Source organism: Neolamprologus brichardi, chromosome 1, assembly GCF_056152115.1.
Source record: "Neolamprologus brichardi isolate AB-2024 chromosome 1, ASM5615211v1, whole genome shotgun sequence".
NCBI classification, from domain to species: domain Eukaryota; kingdom Metazoa; phylum Chordata; class Actinopteri; order Cichliformes; family Cichlidae; genus Neolamprologus; species Neolamprologus brichardi.
Genome location: NC_142104.1, coordinates 14,031,076 through 14,045,631, shown reverse-complemented (window position 1 = coordinate 14,045,631; position 14,556 = coordinate 14,031,076). Strand labels below are relative to the sequence as shown.

At 38.5% G+C, this 14,556-nt stretch overlaps 1 protein-coding gene across 7 annotated transcripts in view; it reads right to left on the bottom strand.

Moving 5' to 3' along the window:
- Positions 1-14,556, bottom strand: part of esrrga (estrogen-related receptor gamma a) — a 156,839-nt gene that overhangs the window by 52,277 nt on the left and 90,006 nt on the right. For all 7 annotated transcript variants that reach the window (XM_035910948.2, XM_087834026.1, XM_087833853.1 and 4 more), the window contains one exon: positions 9,678-9,836. In XM_035910948.2, the coding sequence (XP_035766841.2) occupies positions 9,678-9,836 (159 nt within the window). The remainder of the gene's footprint in view (positions 1-9,677; positions 9,837-14,556) is intronic.

The window sequence follows — 14,556 nt, the reverse complement described above, 5'->3', positions numbered from 1 at the left end:
TTTTAACGTCATTTTCTTTTTGCCATCTTCAAGATTTTGATGCTCGTGATATTGAAACCTACACAGTTACAAATATAGTCAAGTAATTAGCACATAAGCTGATTGCTCTATATTAAACAGCACTATGCATCATGTACGGCAAAAAAGAAGCGTGGTTATAGCATAAAATAATCACTTTGCACTAACAAACTTATTGCATTTAATGTATTTTTTGTATATTTTGTATAATTTTAGGGAAAATGGCTAAGGCGCCAATGCTTTTTTTAATGCAACCGTAAACAAACAAACAAACAAAAAAGATTAGCAAATGAGGTTGAGCGGATTTATTTAGGTTTATATTTTAGCAGTAATGCGAATTATAAAACTGACCATTTTTAAAGCGGCCAAAGTCGCTGTTTAGTTCTTGCAGACACTGAATATTCTATTTAGGTGTCTCTTATTGAGGGAGACCACACCAGCACACACACAAACACACACACACACACACACAAATGACCGCCTTTGCTTGTATCCATTTCCAAGTCGATCCCTGTCATTTTCTCTCTCTTTACAGGCCTATTTATTTTTTTCATTTCTCACTTGAAGGAAGGCACAGTTACTCATAAAAGATGAATATGTGGAGGCATGGGGAGGAAAGGAAGAAAGGAAGAAAGAAGAAAGAAATGCTTTTTTGTGTGTTTTGAAAGAAGGTGGGCCACTTTAGTATGACAAGCTGTCATTACAGTGGTAGGGTGATGCAGTGGCCTGACAACTGGCGGGGACAAACATACAATCATCGTATTAGAGAAACTACTCTCTGCCTCGCTCTGTGCTGTTTGCTGTGCGCTCTTTTAGTCTGTGTTTCTGTGTGCACTTGCACTGCTTTATTATATACAATCTTTGAACAACTACCTCGCTAGATGGCAGCCATAAACACAAACTGATCCTCAAACAACTCTAAACTGTTTTCACCCACCCCTACTGGGCTGAGGATCATAATAGCAGAAGAGAAGAGAAGAGAAGAGAAGAGAAGAGAAGAGAAGAGAAGAGAAGAGAAGAGAAGAGAACTAACTAGTCTTTTTAGTCATTTTAACATCGGCTTGTCACTACCAAAAGATAACTCTCAGTTTGTTGATAACTTCTCTGATTGTCTGGTTGCTTATTTTGCTTGCCCTGGGCTCTTCTGTCAATGTTTCTAAAGGGCCGGATCTCCGAAATAGCATTACCGAGTAAAAGTATTACCATAACAAGTGTCATGGGAATTTAAAATGACAAAGCTGCATTTAATTATACGTTGCCAAACTTTGGCTTCGGATGGTATAAAGATGTGATGGCTTTCACTGCCTTACTGCTTACAAAACATATCTCCAAAAAAAAAAAAGCAAAAAAAAAGAACAGCTAAAAATAAGAAGAGCAGAAGAAGCGGAGAGAGAAACAGAGAAGAAGGAGAAGTGGGAGCAACAGAGACAGAGCAGGAAGAAGTGCTGACAATGTAGCTACCTCGGCTTGGCTAATACCTTTCCATCACACCAAGCATTGTGCTCTCAATGCTGATAAGAACACACAGTCCAATAAGCAAAAAGGGGGGAAAAAACAGTGAGAGAAAACCTTACACAATTCTATCTAGATGATACCAGCAATGCTTTGGGAGGGAGAGGAAGTGAAGGAAGGGTGGAAGACATAAAAGAAAATACATTGAATTAAAGAATGGAGTAAGGAGGGGAACAGGAGCAAAAAGCATTTACATTTACATTGTCATAGTCAAATGAATAGAATGATTTCATCAATATATTGAATTGCTTTTTCAACACTTATACTGTTCAGTTTGTTTTTCTTTCTCTCTCTCTATTTTAAACAGTCTCCTATCTTTGGAGGGTTGTTGAACTCCATGTCAGTTTGATACAGTAGTGAATATATGCTTTGGCAAAAATAGGAACACAACAATTGCACACAGCAATTTCAAAGACGTAGGTGACCACTCTTATGCAATTACAAGCAATGACACGTCCACTTTTTGCTTTGTGGTGGCTGAAATCATGTATCGGTCACGTACATACAGCAAATACTGTGAGTCTAACTTTGAACCTGTGTTTTATCTTGTGCATTCTGCAAGATAACTGCATAGTTTAAAAGCAGTGAAATAGAGCTCAGAAAAAAAAAGCTATGCGTTGTTTCAGTGTGGGTTTTATGTGTGTGGAATCACAGTGTGTGGGTGATTATAGTTGTTTTCAGTGACAAAAATGAATAAAAGACAAAATAAAAACTCCAACAGCGACAGTCAATCTAAACCACTCTCCCTCCTACTGGGCTCTCTCTTTCCCCTCTCTTTTTTGCTCCTTTTAGGTCTCAATCTCTCTCTGTCGTCGTTTCTACTTCTCACACACAAACACCCCCTATCATTTCTTCTCCGTCTCTCTATCCTGTCGCACAAGATGCACGCACGCACGCACACACACACACACACACACACACACACACACACACACACACACACACACACACACACACACACACACACACACACACACACACACACACACACACACACACACCAGGGAGCAGATCAATTGTTACAGTGTTAGTCAGGGCAGGAAACCTGTAATTCAGTTCATTGGCTGCAGAATAAACCCCTGATTACATACAATCAATTTGACAATGGCTAAAACACATTCTGCCCGATGGGCTGTTGGGCTGTAAAGACTGGCAGAGGAAAGGAAGTGTGAGTGTGTGTCTATATATTCCTGTGTTTCTGTGAATTCTAGTATGAATCTAAATGTGACAGATGCAAATACATGGTTCACACGCAGTGTTACAAAAAAGCGAGAAAGACTTAGGGAGATATTCTACTGGGTCTAAAGCTGTAGTCTAGAGAATAACACACGGATCCCTATGTGATTGGAGAGGCAGTGGGAAGCAAAACACGCCGGGTGTTCTCAGCCTCTCTCCATTGATTAAGAATTATGTACTTTTCAAACTGCAAACTTTTCAGGAGCATCATGTTGAGTCTGCTCATATAAATACCAGTTTTCAATCATCAATGTGCAGACTTTCAGTTCACCATCCGCTCTCCTCGTGCTTTTTGTTTCTCGTCTATTCACTTCTTTAATGACAAAATTTCAAGGGATTTATACAGAGTCTTGTGTACTCTGCATAAAATACAGTCTATTATTATATATAAAGATGAAAAAAAGATGTAAAGAAGGGGAGCATGTTCAGGGCAACAATGGAAGTGTTTGTGTGTGTGTGTGTGTGTCAGATGGGAATCTTGATGATTTAGGTCATTTTCTTGTGGAGCATTGGCTGATAAGTATGTTGCTGCCAGGCATTATCTCTGTCACCATGTCTCCCGTGTCTCTCTCTCACTCCTTCTCCCTCTCTCTCCTCACCTTTCTGTTTGGCCCTCTCTCGCTCCCTTTCCATCTCCTTTATCTTTTGTATGTCATTGTATTTGTAAGGATGGTTGTCTACTGTAAAAACCATTCTTCAAATTTCTAAAATGGCTCGACTTCATACAGCGCACAGTGGGCCACTGATTAACCATATCAAAAATGTTTATTTATTACATAAATCACTGAAAATTTGATGTTTATTTAAGTTCTGTTGTTGTATTTTATTATTTTTTTATTTCATATTATGCGCTGTGAAATCTGAAGAGTAGAAAGTACTGTACACATCCTCTTCCTGGGTAAAGTCTATAGGAGATACTGCATGTGGCAAATTACCAACCTAACCAAGGCGGCAATATGCGCATAGAGATTTTATTAGTTGAACAATATATAAAATGCATTCAATACATAAACGTACACATTCACACTGCTTGTTCAATTGATATGGTTAAGAATGCTTTACTCAGGAGTGTCAGTTTTATGAAATGTAGGCTGGCTCCTTTATAAAAGAAAGGTCATTGATCAAGGTTAGCATTCTTCTCTCTTTCTATGTGCATGTGTGGATTAGCAGTGTTATCACTTAGCATTAGGTGCGCAGCAGCCCTTCCAAACACTTACTGACACTTGCTGTTGTCACCAACACACATGCACTGTAGCACGCGCCCAAACACACACGCGCACACTTAACTATCAGTGTACAGTGAGATGTACAGCTCTCCTGCTTTCTCTCTCTCATACAGAGACAGGCAGAGATCTGGGCAAGGCGCCACATCAAATCAAATTGAGGAAAAGTATAATAAAAAGTGTTTAAAAACAAAATATGCCCCATCGGATTAAAAGCACATTATATTAAGCAGATGGTGAAAGAGGATTTTCACTCTAGTAAATATGACACGGCTTTCAAATGTGACACAGGAACGAGCCAGTGAGACAGGAAGGGGAGGAAGGGAGATAGAGGCAAGGAGGGGATGGGAAAAGAGCACAGTGCTGCAAAAGTAGGGAGAGAGAATGTGTGTGTGAAGTAAAATGGTCCTCGATCTGAGACGGAATAAGGGAAAAAAAGTGTAATAAAAGGGAAAACGGAATGTGGAAGAGGAGAGGAAAGGAGACACAAGTGAGTAGAGCGTCAAAGCTGCATTCTTTAAGCAGATCAGATTTGGGGAAATTGGTCTGTCACTACAGGATTGTGATGATTTACACCTATCCATCATAGGGTGTGAGAGAGAAGCAGAGCCAGAATATGTACAATAATCCACAGCAGCTGTGAAAATAGAGAAAATCAATCCTAAGCAGGCACCATCCAACGTGTGCGTTTCAATGTTTACTTCAATATTCCACAAATAATACATCTAGACAGATTATATTTAACCTTACACATGTAATACTACTTTATATCCAAATACAATGACTGAAAAGATTCTCCCAGTTCATTACTTTTACTAGGGCTGTGCGATATGACCAAAATCTCATATCCCGATATAAGAATTCTATCGTCCCGATAACGATATAAATCACAAAAATATAACATTTTCTGTAAATTCTGTGAATCTCGGGCAGCTCGACTTGCGGGAAGTGTTTCCAGCTGCGCGTCATGTAGCTGGAGTCGAGTGTTTTAACCGATGCATGAAACTATACATTTTTAGACATAAGTTGTAAAGGCCGCCATTTTCTTTGTGAGTATTTATTACACGGCGTGATGTGGGGAAAAGCCTGTTCTAACGTTTGAGTCTAAGGTTTATTTTTTAGCACCTGACGGCTCTTTTTTAATTCTCATCCGTATATAATCTGCTCTTTCACGTGATTCAGTTTATTTTGAAAAGTCTCAACAGGATCTTGAGCTTTATTGTGAAAGGTTTATGTGGAACATAAACAAGCGGACACGCGATGGTGTTACCGTCGTTGTTGCTAACCACAACGCATAAAAACAGGCGCTTGTCCGTCCGTAGTGTGGTTATATTAAATATAAGAGAAAGAGAGAACTTTAAGAAATTGATATAGCCACTGCAGTGACCATCAAAATGATAAAAAAAATATTGCTGTAAACAGTTTATTTTACGACACCACGAAACAAACGATAGCGTAAAATGAAACGATAGACGTTTTTATATCGTCATCCGATATATATCGTAATATCGAACAGCCCTAACTTTTACTTCTGTATATTATCACTTTATTTCATTTATACTGCAAAAAAAGAGAGAAAGTGATAGACTTGAAATACCTGTCTCCAAATTCACAGAATAAAAATGTGAAACAAGATTATTTTCACTGTAAATGCCCATTTTGACCTGCCACAAGCTGCTGTTGACACTCGTCTTCCGAGCCTCCTGGCCTGTTCTTCCCTCTCTCTCCCACCCATGCCCTCTATCCTCCCCCTTTTCCTCCCCTCACTGCTGGCTGATGCACCTTACAGTCTCGCTCCTGGACCATCTGTTAGGGAATCTAATTCACATCCAGTCATAATCAGGTTTGCTGCAGTGCCCACTGTCTTTCGCCATCTCTGTCTCTCTGTCTGTCTCTGGCTGTTTCTTTCTGTCCACTTCACACTGCGCCTTTGTCCGTTTTTCTTTAATCTGGAACCTTCATGAATGTCTTTCCCTTAAATGTCATGTATTTGAATATACTTTACATTCAGTATAATAGGTATACAAAGCTCAAAACTGGCGTAGATCTTGCGAACTGCAACAAAAAAGGGACATTTTCTGGTCTTGTGACCAAGAACTTTTTTCTTTAAAATGTGGCTGTATTGTTTTTAAATGACTACCCAGTAATGCTTTTTGCTGCAGCATTCTGCAGGATTCTTACTTTTGAAAGTTCTTGCAAATTACTAAGATTTAAATACTGAATCAGCATATCATTGGTAAATATAAAGAACGAGATGCTCCACTTAAACAAGATTTTAAATGTGTATATCTATGTGTGTGCACATGTGCGTGCTTGTCCTTGATTGAGAATAGGGCGAGACGAGGTGAAGAGGGTGGAAGTTAATGAGAGGTGAGTGTCTGAAACCCCCTCTCTCTTTTCCCCTCTCTCGCTGTCTCTCTCTCTCTGCTCCTGCAGTAATCCTCTTCTATAAATCTGCAATCCAATCAGCGTTGTCCACACTTACACACACACACACACACACACACACACACACAGCTTTTGGGAAGCCCATCTGTGTGTTAAGGCAATCTGCTTTATCATTATGATTACATTGGGCTCAGTTTACAGCACAGTGTGTGTGTGTATTCAAGCGCACTCTAGCTGCCTGACATTAATCACATTCCCATGGTTTGATGGCCTAAATAAAAAGAGGAATAATATTGTTGCTGTCCAATGAAAACTGCAGATCTCCAAAAGCATTTAAGAAATTTCTTTAGAATTCAAAAAAGTTTTAATACAAGAAAAGGCCCCAGAAAACTTCAAATTAAATTAAATTTATTTCTTTGCTTTTTTTGTACAGAGATCTGTGATATGAAAAAAAGTTATTCTAAGAGATAAAATAAAAACACTGCTATAAATCTAAATTAATTTAAATTCATTTCTAAATATTGTCCCTTCTGAACCTGGATTTCTTTCATTTTCGGTGTGTCTGTGCTGTTCAAGTGTGTGTCTGTGCAAGTGTGTGTGAGAGAGAGTGCATATAATTCACGACCAAATCCCATCAACACAGTTGGAGGTCAGATATCCTAAGGAAGTGTTCCTGTGATCTTATAGTGCATGTGTGTGTAAGAAAATGTGTTCCTTTTACTGTGTAAGTGAAAACGTGTGGTTGTGTGTGTGTGATTCTGTGTGTGTGTGTGTGTAGGGGTAAAGGTTCAACTTAGGTAAGGTGACTTTTACCTTAATATTTAGTGTTAGTACTTTAATATTTAGTGTTATTACTTTAATATTTAGTGTTAGTACTTTAATATTTAGTGTTATTACTTTAATATTTAGTGTTAGTACTTTAATATTTAGTGTTAGCTTTTTAAGGCCATTTTTTAAAAATATTTTTAAATATTTTTTAATTTTTAAAAAATGTGTTGCTTTGTCACAGATGGACATACATAAGTACAAATAATAATAAACTATAACAGGTAATGAACTATGGCTGAGTTCAAGTGCTTCAGATTTAGAGTCCTGGTATTCCTGTCCCACAGTTACGTCTTACTGGGAGGGACACTTTTCTTATGGTAAGTTAGGCTGCCTGCCATGAGAAAGGACTACTCTGAGCTCGGTTTCAGGAGAAATAAAATTCTAAACATTTAACAGAATTGCAAATCCCCAGATTGTATTTTTTCAGCACAAGTCTTGAGATAAATCCTCAAGTTGTCAACTTCACAGTGCTGCTGCCCCCCCCCCCCCCCCCCCCACTCCCCCCACTGTTATGTCATCATGTAGGCTTGGCATATTTGCAGCAGCCGAATTCACAATAACAATATAATTTGCAGTTTGTTTTGAACCATAGAGGCGAAATAATGCTCCCCATTTTGGAACCTAGTGTGTCTCTATCCATGTGTACAAATGTACTGTGTGACTTCAAGCCACGGACTGACTCCATAGCCCCTGGCAAACCTTTACACCTCTCATCACCAGACTTCACTGTCTGCCAACACACTCACATTGTGCTACTAACACTCCTCCTGGTGACTGGCCGAAAGTCTGCGTGAGAATGGCTTGCCAGACCTCTAATTGGCTTGACCCAGACTAACCCTGAAATCCTATTGGACTAAAACTTCCCAGTCTACAGCGCACACAGGAACACACACACACATGCATTTAAAATTAAAGGGCTTCACAAGACCCTAACAATGCACTAATCGATATTGTTCCTAAAGAATGTGCAATAATACAACAATAATAACAACATAATAAATCACAGTAATGTTCATTTAAGATAATCATGTTAGTCAGTGAGATCTTGAAGCATAATGTCCAAAATCCAGAGAGGGAAAACACGATCCGGAGAACAGACAGACAAAGTTTGGGAAACCCACTTTTGGTTACACTAGGTTCTAATATAGCCTATTTAAATTAAATATATATTCAGCTGTTTTTAAAGTGAAATAATGTACAACAAGTAACACTAAACACAGTAATAATATACTTATTTGTTTATACTAGTCCAATACCCCTGAATTATATAAATTATATAGAAAGCGCATACTTACAGTTAAACGTTCGCTTTCAGGGCATGTCATGCTATCTCTTATCCTGAGAAACTTTCAAAAGAGGAGGAGGAAGGATATGATAACGTTTGTCTATATTTAATGCGTCACACATTTCCTGTGTTTAAACATGAAACAAGAAGCGTATTTACAGTTTAAGCTCTAAAAATAAAGCAAGACAGCCTCAGCAAAACCTGCCCGGAACAACATAAAGTCAGAACTGGTTTTGTTGGAGAACTTTAAAGTGAAATTTCACTTTGGTTGAAGCTTTTCATGCATTCAGGTTTGACTGCACATACAGATGGCATGGAGAATAATTGTAATGGTAAAAGAGAATGTCCTTCAACAAAACGATGTGATTTAAAGCCTCTGCACTGCGACGCATTTGCACTACTGAAGTGTCCTTGAGCCACAAGTTGAATCCAAATTCCTTGTGATACTCTATATATACTAGGGAAAAAAATATTCTCATTTTAGTTGCACTGTTTAATCATAACATATAGTTTACAGTGGATTTGTATGTTTTCTATATTGTGGTGTTTAAATGAGAATTATTTTTTTCCCAAAGGTAGGGAGTTAGGGTTTCCCAAAATTTGAAATTAAAAAAGAGTAGATATTAAAGGCTTGGTCGTACCATGGGGAACCCCTTCTTGATCCCAAACGACACTGAAGATCACCCTTAACTTGGATTTATAGGGAATTATTTAAAGAAACCAATAGAGGGCAGGTAAAAAAAACAAAAAGAAGATAAAAATACAGAATACTGGTGACACGAACAGCGGAAGATGGTTTGTAAAGCTGATAACATAAAAAGTGTTGTTAAAAATGTAAATTACTCCAAACAAATTTAACAGATAAGGCATATGAATGAAAAAAATACACAAAGAAAGACACACATGCACACAGTCGTTCTCCCCACATTTGAATAGATGGTGGAGAAAAGTTGGTTCTCTCCAAATAGTCTCAAACACGCACACATCCTGACCAATAAAAACTGGCTTTTGATGTCTCCAAATGCTTGCCTTTTCTTTCTCTTCTTCCGAGGTTTATAGAGGTCAAGTGTGACTTTTGTAGAAAACTCAACGTAGATTTATGGATTCAGTCACTTTTGTTTTGCCCTTTTTAAGTCATTCCCCCTTTCTTCTTTTGTGTCTGTGGTCTTCTTGTCAGTCTGTCTTACCTGGGGTTGTAGAGGGCATGTGCGTCTCTCATGTGGTTGGCCTCCAGTGGATCGTAGCTCTGGTGCATTCTCCAGGCGCCAGCGCCGCATTTACCATAAGACGACTTGGAGTTATCTTCGCTGCTGCTGTTCACTAATGGCCCCTTCGATAAGTTCATTCTGTAGACAGAAGCAAAGTCAGAAACATAAGGATGGCGCTGACAATACAACAGAGAAAAGTAGGAAAACAGCAAGTGGGACTGTAAAGCCGAGACATGGTTCCTATGTGTTGTGTAAAAGCCACAAAAACTATCTGATCACACACTGAGCAGATTAGAGGCTGCAGAGGGACGTAACATCACACTGAAATCAGTTGTTCAGGGGCAATGGTAAAATAACAAAATAAAACTTAGGAAAAAAAAATAGAAACAGTGACAAGTTACATTTTTGTGTGTTTCTGCTTTCTCAGTACCAGAATCTGATAAAAGGTTAAAGCGCTGTAGTAAACAAAACACTACTAAACTAAACACAAAATCTTTTTCATTTTATTGTTTTAATAAAATACTTTCTTCAGCTCAACACAGTGACAAGGAAACAAAACTGAAATGGAAAAAATGGAAAAACAAAAAAAATCTTCAACACAAAATTACAATTAAGTGGATGACCACTGAATTACAGAGCGTGTTTGAAAGGGCCCAGTAACAAGCACACATAATCATTCAGCCCTCAGTAAACATAAGAAAAAAACTATTATGATTTATGCAACTGCAGAGTTAGGACAGAGAGAGGCAGAAAAGAAAAAACATAAATACACAAAGAAAGGTCCAAGATTTACACATAGGCCAATTTGCAGAGAGCATCTCAAGTAGGCAGAAAGATGAGAAGCTCTCAGACAGACGCACAGGGGACAGATCAGAATTTTAAACTAGTACATGAGACTTTTGTCCCCGAGTTTTACCAGTTTTAACCTCAAAAAACCTTTTTAAATGGAGGAAATATAAAAGTAAATGCATCAGAGGAAGAACTGCCATCCTTCAATCAAACCCAGTGCCGTCATCAGAAGCAGGGCTGTCGCTAGGGTGATAAGGTCACCACAGGCAACAGAATCAAAAGCATCCCTTACAAAAACAATTAAAAAAAAGAAAAGAAGCAAAAAAAAAAAAAGAAAAGAAAAAATTACATCATGGCTGGGCTTGTAATAAAATGATCTGAATGCCCTACTTTTAAATTATCGGGGGAAAATGAAGCGAGGGAAGTGGAAGGAAAAGCAGTTTCCTACCAGTGGATAAAATCTAGAAAAACAGATACTAATTCAGATTTGTTAAAATATGAAAGAAAACATGTAGTAAGAAATTAATCCTTCAAAAATAGTGCAAAGATCTGAAGAGGTGCTTGCTTTTGAGCATTTATGCTTTTGCTTAATGAGAGCGATTATAATAATCACGTCTGCTAATACTAGCCCAATTAACCTAAGAATAATTATTGATTTAATATTAAAACTTTACCAAAGAATTACAGAGCTGAAGCCAACTAATAATTTCATCCCAAACATGTAAAAGTAGAAATTAGGGAGCACTTTGAGCTATGCATCGAAGTTAAAAGACAATGAATAAAATAATCTTTCTTTTTCAGGTCTTTCTATTTTTTTTATACTGTGACACTCCTGTTTGTGTGTGTTTCCTCCAGCAAAGTGTATCGGTAAACAGAGCAGGATGTTGGTATGTGTCGCAAACTGATAGACACGTGTTTACCACACAAACAACCAGCACATACGCACGTGTGTCTGAGTGTGAGATGTTGTCCCGCTGTGGGTTCCTGTTTATGTGAGGGCCACATAGACAGGCAGGTAGACAGACCAATGACTTGTCTGACAGCCATCCCTCTATCCATCCACAGAGCTGGGTTGGCTCAGTGAGAGGTGGAGGGCCAGGGTGTGTAATATGTAGGTTTTAGTTCCACTCTGGTGAATAGAAGGAATCGATATCTTTCTGCTGCTGCTGCTGCTTCAGACACTTATTGGCTTTGGTTGCAGTGTCACAATGCTATATAGACAGCCAACTATTAATTCTGTTGTTTTTTGTTTTTTTGTTTTTGGGTGGAGGTGGTGGTGGTGGTGGTGGGAGAAGTGGTTCTGGTGTCACACCAAGGACTAAAGTATATCCACTATGAGGTGCATGTGGTGCTGGGAATTATAAACCATTATAATCAATCAAAAACTTTCTAGCCGAACAAGTAACTCAGGTTTGCGGCAAAATTCGATCACCTTCTCCTGATCCTCCCGCTTACATTCTGAATTAATATTTTCTCCCTTGCACACCTGTGTGTGCTAACACTGTGACCGAAGTACCCCAGATACTTTGCTGTGGGTTGCAAGACTGAAGACGAGGGCCACTTCTGACATCTAAAAACCAGACGGCGAGGTGATTTACTTTTATTTTTAATGACGGTATCTCTGCAACAATATTACAACATTACCCTTAGTGTTTATTGTATGCCCACAGGCGCTGTATGGAAATCGGACTACATGAAGTATTTGCTTGAAAACGCTGTAGATTGTTCTGTACTGTGTTTTCATCTTGATTTGGGTTTACATTGTGTGCAACAGTTTAAGTCCTGTGTATGTATCACCAGCCATTTGGGTTCAACTGTCACATTTTGGCTGCAGGCATCTTAACTGCATTAGAAGTAACAGACGCTGTAACAGCTTTTTTAGACAGGGACTGAAATCAGAGAAATATATTATTATATTTAGGTTTAAACCATAAAAATCACGAACCACAAGAAATACATCTGAAAAGAAAACCTGAGTTTACAAAGTTTTATGATTAGTCTGTATTATGATATTTTAGAGACACCACAAAAAGCTCTGTCTGATATTTGTATTAACCTGGACTAAAACTGTTTAGGATTACCGAAAGAGATTCTGCTTTATTGCTTTATAACCACATAATCTGATTTTCCTAGTTCTTTTTTCATTTCAGAAGAATGAAATTCATTAAAAAAGCATCTTAAAGCCAACAGACAATCCTTTACATGAGGCGTTTTTCCCTTTCTTTTTACAAATTTAATTCAGCACATGTGAATCGTATACTAAAATAGAAACACAGTACTAAACATATGTAAAATGAAAATCTGAATTTTACACATTTTACATTTTTTTTTAAACATCATCAAATAATAAGTCAATTGAAAAATTCAACCCCACAAGTACTCATATATGTAAGAAATAGCTCATATCATAAATATTTAAATATGCATGTAAAGTAAAGGAGAGAATAAAAGAAAGGCGCATTAATGTACGTGATTCTACCTAACCTATTTCACGCTCCTGTCAGTACATGTAAGCAGCACAAGAACCAGCACATGCAGACATACTATGGATGTGTGGCGGTGTGTGTGTGTGTGTGTGTGTGTGTGTGTGTGTGAAAGCAAGGAGATCGTTGGTGTCTTTCTGATGCTCAGTGACTCGCTCATGTGTTGCTGGCCCATCTGTGAACAGAATGACCATGCCATGGTATGTGTGTACATATGTGTGTGTGCGTGTGTGTGTGTGTGTGTGACATGGTGATGCAGTGATTGATGAGACAGTTGCCATTCTTGCTAATGCAAAACGCACCTATCCCTGAAGGGAGCAAATGCCACAACACTCACACACACACACACACACACACACATATACACAAAGCAGCAACTGCCCTACCTAATTACTCCTCTCGTCAGGGTAGTGTGACGTCTTGCAGTTACACAGACAATTTGTATGCATAAATATGGATAAACATACAGATATGAACACTAATAAATAACTGAACTAAAGACTAGCCAATCTCCTCTGCTGCATTAAAAATTCCCAATGATCCCATTGGTTTCCTGCTCGCAAATAAACTTGTCGGTTCTATTTTCATTTCTGCACTTCTTGTTGCAAATTGCTGACTTTTCTAGATCGTTTACATGGTTCTTATAGTATTTATACTTACTCCCGATAACACTCAGCCTTATACTTGCCTGGAAAGTCTTAATGTGCAAGATCAAAAGTGGCTGTTTTAAATCAAGAAAAAAAGTCTGGTACAGACTTTTTGATATTTGGAAGTAATTAAAAGAATCATTAGATGACGATAAATACTGAGCGGATGCATATATTGATATACATATACGTCTGACGATGTTGCTCTGCGTGTGACTGCATGTGCAGCAGGGCAGGTGGGGTTGAACGTAGCCCTCTGTGTGTGTCTGAGCGGATGTGGATGTGTGTGCACGTTAGCGTTAGCGACGGGAGCTGTTAGCGGGGCAGGCGGCAGATGGGCTGTCGGCCTTAATAGGGACTGAGCGGGTGCAGAAAGGTGACAGTTCCACAAGGGAGGGGGGGTGTGTAGAGGGAGAAGAGGAGCGTGTGTGTGTGCGCGCGCGCGCGTGTGCGTGTGTGTGTGTGTGTGTGGGTGGGTGGGTGGAGGGCGCTGAATGGTAAAGGAAGATAGGGATAAAGAGAAAATGAATTATCTACTGCCATGAATAAAAGAGCGGATCAGCTACGCAGAGGAACACGCATCCTAAAGAAAAGAAGCGTTTTTACCATGTAGGATTAGAGCTTTTTTTTTTTATTAATGTAAACATAATTCACATAAATGTTCCATGTACAAATACTTTAACATCTGATCTTTACTAAAGTTACCAGCGATGAAACTATGTAATTTTTTTTTTTTAAATAGAGCGATATTTTGGAATAAGCAATAAACGTATATGAACTATTTTATTTAAGCTACATCAAACTAAAAGTGAAAGTTTTTAAAATGTCAAATACAATTTAACTATTGTGTGAAAGCGTAAACGCAGTTAATAGACACAAATGCGCTCTCACTCACTGTCTCTCTCTCACACACACACATGCACAGAAACAAGGCCTTAA